This window comes from Cebus imitator, unplaced genomic scaffold (assembly GCF_001604975.1).
Source record: "Cebus imitator isolate Cc_AM_T3 unplaced genomic scaffold, Cebus_imitator-1.0 Scaffold87, whole genome shotgun sequence".
Taxonomy (NCBI): Eukaryota; Metazoa; Chordata; class Mammalia; order Primates; family Cebidae; genus Cebus; species Cebus imitator.
The window spans coordinates 6,030,257-6,036,094 of record NW_016107402.1 but is presented as its reverse complement, the minus strand read 5'-3'; the positions used below and the strand labels follow the sequence as shown (position 1 = coordinate 6,036,094).

Genomic DNA, 5,838 nt, shown 5'->3' with positions numbered 1-5,838 from the left:
AGTTAATTTTATTTTATTTATTTTGAGCCAGGGTTTCACTCTTGCCTAAGCTGGAATGTACAACCTCTGCCTCCTGGGCTCAAGTGATTCTCCCACTTCAGCCCCCCGAGTAGCTGGGACTACAAGTCTGTGTCACCATGCACGGTTGATTTTTTATTTTTATTTTTTGTAGCAACAGGATCTCGCTGTGTTGCCCAGGCTGATCTTGAACTCCTGGGCTAAAACATTTCTCCCGCCTTGACCTCCCAAAGTGTTGGGTTTACAGGTGTTAGCCACCGTGCTTGACCAGAGAGTTAATTTTAAAATAAGCATTTTCATGAGTACTAAAGGAGTTAATATATAAAAAAGCATTTCATAAAAATAAAGCGGAAGCATCTTTCTCAGGGTTAAACAAGACAGAGATGGGACCTCCGTAGGTTGGCGTGGGTTTGAGGAATAGACTTGCCCCCAGCAGGCTGTGAGCTATTCAGGGGTAAGGACCATATCACATTCATCTTTTATTTCTTGCATTTGTAACAGTGCTTGTTACATAGTAGTTTCTCCAAAGTATTACATTTAGGTCTAGACACCTGGCAGGTGCTGCATGTAGCCTCAGCTGCTCAGTAGGCTGAGGCGGGAGGATCCTTTGAACGCAGGAGGTGGAGGTTGCAGTGAGCCATGATCACCCAGCTCTGTGACCCAGGCTGCCACTGCACTCCAGCTTGGGTGACAGAGCAAGACCCCATCTCAAAAAAACCAAACAAAAAAAAACCAAATACTAACCTTTGTTTGAATCATATGGGAAAAAATATCTAAGGAAGGATGCTTCAGTCATTTTTTAAAAAACAGAGACAGGGTCTTGCCACGTTGCTTATGTTGGTCTTGAACTCCTGGGCTTAAATGATCCTCCTGCCTCAGACTCCCAAAGTGCTGGGATTACAGGCATAAGCTACCACATTGGTCTCATTCATTTAACTGATGTTTATTGAACATCTGAAGTGTACTAGCTTGCTATTTAGGTGCTGGGGATACGGTAGTGAACAAGAGAGAAAAATCCTGTTTTCATAGAGCTTGCATTCTGTAGAGCAGGTTAAACCCTAACAGATATCCTACATGGTGTCAGGTAGTGATAAGTAAATCTAAGAAAGAGGATAGAGAGTATGAAGGGAATGAGCGAAGAGGGAAGATGCCTAGAAGGAATGACTTTTTATGTTAATGAAATTCTTTTCAACCTTGTTTTGGCCATAGGAATAAAGATGGTATATAGCATACCAGAGATTCATTCCAACTAGCATTCCAACTCTGACAGTGACACCAAGAATGTTTTCCGGGGACTGCCTGGTGCTTGTTCTCCCTGGCATTGTCTTCAGGTCAGGGATTTTTCTTTTTTCTTTGTTTCCTTGTTTTTAAATTAAAAATAGATGTGGGGTTTCGCCATGTTGCCCAGGCTTGTCTCCAACTCCTGAGCTCAAGCAATCCACCTACCTCAGTCTCCCAAAACACGGATTATGTGTGACAGTCACTGTGCCTGGCCAAGTCTGGGATTTTTCTAACTCTGTTAGAGTTAGGTGGTGGAGTTATTTGTTCCCTCCTATCACAGTTTTAAATGTTGCTTATATTTTATGTCTTACTGTGATTGTAGTTTTCCTTTTTTTGCTCTTTAATTTTTTTCTTTTTTTCCCACAGATAAATCTCTTATTATTATTTTTTTTCTTAAAGTTGAAAGTTGTAAATGAAGTATAACCACAAGTACATCTTCCATCGTTAGAGTGGAAGTTCTTTAAAGGCTGTGACTTATTTATCTTTGAATCCTTTTGATGCCTGCTGTGGGGTCAAACTGTTGGAGTTAAAATTCTGGCTTACAAGTTGGTTAATTGGGAATAAGTCAGTTACCTTCTCTAAGCCTCAGTATTCTTATCTGTGAAATGGGTATAATAGCAGTATTTACCACGTAGGGTTGTTGAGATTAATAAATACATATAAGGTTTTTATGTTAAAATTCAAAAAATGGTAGTTTTAATTATTTCTCAAAGCATTTAGCAAAATGTCTTGCACATGCTAAACATACAAATAAATGTTTGTTGAACATATCAGTAAATATTGTGTTAAGATAAACAATTCGGTTTATTATTGAAATCTATTAATGAAGTTTTTCATCCTCATAATTTTAGGTGAAACAAATAGAGAAGAGAGACTCGGTTCTAACCTCCAAAAATCAGATTGAAAGACTGACCCGTCCTGGTTCCTCTTACTTCAATTTGAACCCATTTGAGGTGAGGTGATTGTTGTTACTAGGGCCTCTGTAATGGGAGAGCTTTGCATAGCTGCAGGTGTACCTACATCAGAATACATACTTAATTTATATCGTAGTTAGGATTGAGAAAAATGGTGGTGTAAAGTGATGGAATCTGTACAGTACAATATTGAGTATTCCTTATCCAAAATGCTTGGGATGAGAAGTTTTTTGGATTTTGAATTTTTTTTGGAATTTTGGAATATATACATTCTACTTACTTACTGGTTGAAGCATCCCAAATTAGAAAATTCGGAATGTTAATGAGCATTTTCTTTGAGCATCAATTGACTCTCAAAAAGTTTCAGATTTTGAAGCATTTTGGATTTTGGATTTTTGGCTTAGGGATATTAAACCTGTATGTAAATTGTCTTTAAACTTGGGTGGTTTTACTGAGCAGAGCTGGCGAGGCAGCAAGCTAAGGAAAGTGAGAGGGTCACATATTCTCCGTCATCTTTTAGCAACCCAAATATACAAGGATTTAATTTCAGACGTGAAAGAGTGGTTAGCTCTGATAAATTTAGGATTCTTGATTTAGACTACTTGGTAAAACTTTTCTGTTTCACTGTAATAAAAAAATGCCAAAACCCAACAACAACAAAACAAAGATCACAAGATTTTAGATAAGTGAATATACTTTTTGATTTTAATTTTATAACTTTAAACTTTTGCTGACTATAAAAGTAAGTCATATTTGTTATAAATATACAGAAAGCAAGAATAATCATGTATAATCCCACCTAAGAGAAATAGCCACTAGTGTTTACACTCAAACTGTTTTGCTTAAAAACATGGAGCATCATACACTTAATGCTTCTGCTGCTTCTTTTTATTTATTTATTTTTGAGACGGAGTCTCCCTCTGTTGCTAGGCTGGGGTGCAATGTCGCGATATCGGTTCATTGCAACCTCCACCTCCTGGGTTCAAGTGATTCTCCTGCCTCATCCTCCTAAGTGGCTGGGACTACAGGCGTGCACCACCAGCCCAGCTAATTTTTTGTATTTTAGTAGAGACAAGGTTTCACCATGTTGACCAGCATGGTCTCTATCTCCTGATCTTGTGATCCGCCGGGCTCAGCCTCCCAAAGTGCTGGGATTACCAGCGAGAGCCACTGTGCCTCCCTTTTTTTTTTTTTCTTTAAAAAAAGAAAAGCAAGATGGGGCCTCATTATGTTGCCCAAGCTGGCTTAGAACTCATGGGCTTAAGTGATCTCCTTGACCTGCACAGCCTCTGGAGTAGCTGGACTCCAGGCATGTGGCGCTATGCCTGACTCAGCTTAATACGATTTTATTTTATTGTATTTTATTGAGACAGGGTCTGACTGTCACCCAGGCTGAAGTACAGTGGCGTGATCATGGCTTACTGCATTCTTGAACTCCTGGGCTCAAATGATCTGCCCACCTTGGGCCAAAGTGCTAGGATTACAGGCCTTCGGCACCATGTCCAGCTTCAGTGCTGTTTTAAATGCTTATTTATTTATTTATTTATTTAGATATTTTTATTATTCATCTGGGTTCAGGTGGGCTAAGGCTGAAAAAGGCGATAGCCAGTGCTTTTTTTTTTTTTTTTTCCCTGAGATGGCACCTCTCTCTGTTACCCAGGCTGTAGTACAGTGGCACAATCTCAGCTCACTGCAACCTCTGTCTCCCAGGTTCACACAATTCTCCTGCCACAGCCTCCTGAGTAGCTGGGATTACAGGTGCCCATTGCCACACTCAGCTAATTTTTTGTATTTTTAGTAGAGATGGGGTTTCACCATGTTGACCAGGCTGGTCTTGAACTCCTGACATCGTGATTCTTCCACCTCGGCGTCCCAAAGTGCTGGGATTACAGGCTTGAGCCCAGCCTAATTTTTGTAGTTTTAGTAGAGATGGAGTTTCACCATGTTGGCCGGGCTGGTCTAGAACTCCCAACCTCAAATGATCTGCCTGCCTGCTTCAGCCTCCCAAAGTGCTGGGATTACAGGGGCGAGCCACTGTGCCTGGCCTTAATCCTATATTGTTAATGAAAATTTGTTTATATAACATTTTAAATGTGTTTGGTAAATTTACAAGTTAGAACAATTTTTTTTTTTTTTGAGACGGAGTTTTGCTCTTGTTACCCAGGTTGGAGTGCAATGTGTGATCTCAGCTCACCACAACCTCTGCCTCCTGGGTTCAGGCAATTCTCCTGCCTCAGCCTCCTGAGTAGCTGGGATTACAGGCACGCGCCACCATGCCCAGCTGATTTTTTGTATTTTTAGTAGAGACGGGGTTTCACCATGTTGACCAGGATGGTCTCGATCTCTTGACCTTGTGATCCACCCGCCTCGGCCTCCCAAAGTGCTGGGATTACAGGCGTGAGCCACCGCGCCCGGCCCAGTTTTTTTTTTTTTTTTAGACAGAATCTCACTCTGTTGCCCAGCAGCTGGAGTGCAATGGCATGTTCTTGGCTCCCTGCAACCTCCACCTCCCAGATTCACACAATTCTCATGCTTCAGCCTCTGGAATAGCTGGGACTACAGATGTGTGCCACCACGCCTGGTTGATTTTTTTATATATTTTTATTAGGGATGGGGTTTTGCCATATTGTCCAGGCTAGTCTTGAACTCCTGAGCTCAGACAGTCCACCTGCCTAGCCTCCCAAAGTGCTAGGACTATAGATGTGAGCCACCGTGCCCAGTCAAAAAAAAAATTTTGACAACTAAAAAAAAAAAAAAGAAAAAAATTTTTTTGCAATTTTTTTTTTGGTGTCCTCACTGCCCACCTTTTTTGCAGTTCTTGACAAAATGTTAAAATCTTTAATCGTAAACGAACTCTTCAGAAATCAGTACAAAGAGACTAACATTACATGAGAAGTGGAAATAAAAGTAACAGAGGAAAATAGAATAGCACAAATGAGTTATAAGAGTATATGAAGATGTTATAGTTAATACTAATAGTTGAGAAAGCAATTTCATTATAAATTACATTATCATTGCTTATAAATTTTGATACCTAATGTTTGTCCAGCTTTAGGAAATGAAGAAATAGTGGGGAAACTTAACTTTCATCATGAGGAGTTTACTCAAAAATGTAGATTTTTGCATAAACTTGGCCCCGTCAGTTCCACACCATAGGAATCACTCCAACAAAGTAGCTGGGTACACTCACATATACATACATGCTTACTACATAGAAAATGTGTATTATATCATCCCCAAGAAACTATTTATTAAATGGTTTATAAAATAATAGACTGGGGGCAAAAAAAAATAATTCTATATAATTTATTTAATCGTTTCTTTCTTTTTTGTTTTTTGAGACAGAGTCTTGCTCTTGTTGCCCAGGCTGGAGTGTAGTGGTGCAATCTCAGCTCACCGCACCTCTGTCTCCTGGGTTCAAGTTCTCCTGCCTCAGCCTCCCGAGTAGCTGGGATTACAGGCTCATGGCACCACGCCCAGCTAATTTTTGTATTTTAAGTAGAAATGGGGGTTTTTCCATGTTGGTCAGGCTGGTCTCGAACTCCCGACCTCAGGTGAGCCACCCGCCTCAGCTTCCATAAGTCCTGGGATTACAGGCATAAGCCACTGCAACCAGCCTTTTTTT

At 40.3% G+C, this 5,838-nt stretch overlaps 1 protein-coding gene across 1 annotated transcript in view; it reads left to right on the top strand.

Moving 5' to 3' along the window:
- Positions 1–5,838, top strand: part of DNAJC8 (DnaJ heat shock protein family (Hsp40) member C8) — a 36,801-nt gene that overhangs the window by 1,554 nt on the left and 29,409 nt on the right. The window contains exon 2 of the mRNA XM_017534743.2: positions 2,151–2,252. Within this exon, the coding sequence (XP_017390232.1) occupies positions 2,151–2,252 (102 nt within the window). The remainder of the gene's footprint in view (positions 1–2,150; positions 2,253–5,838) is intronic.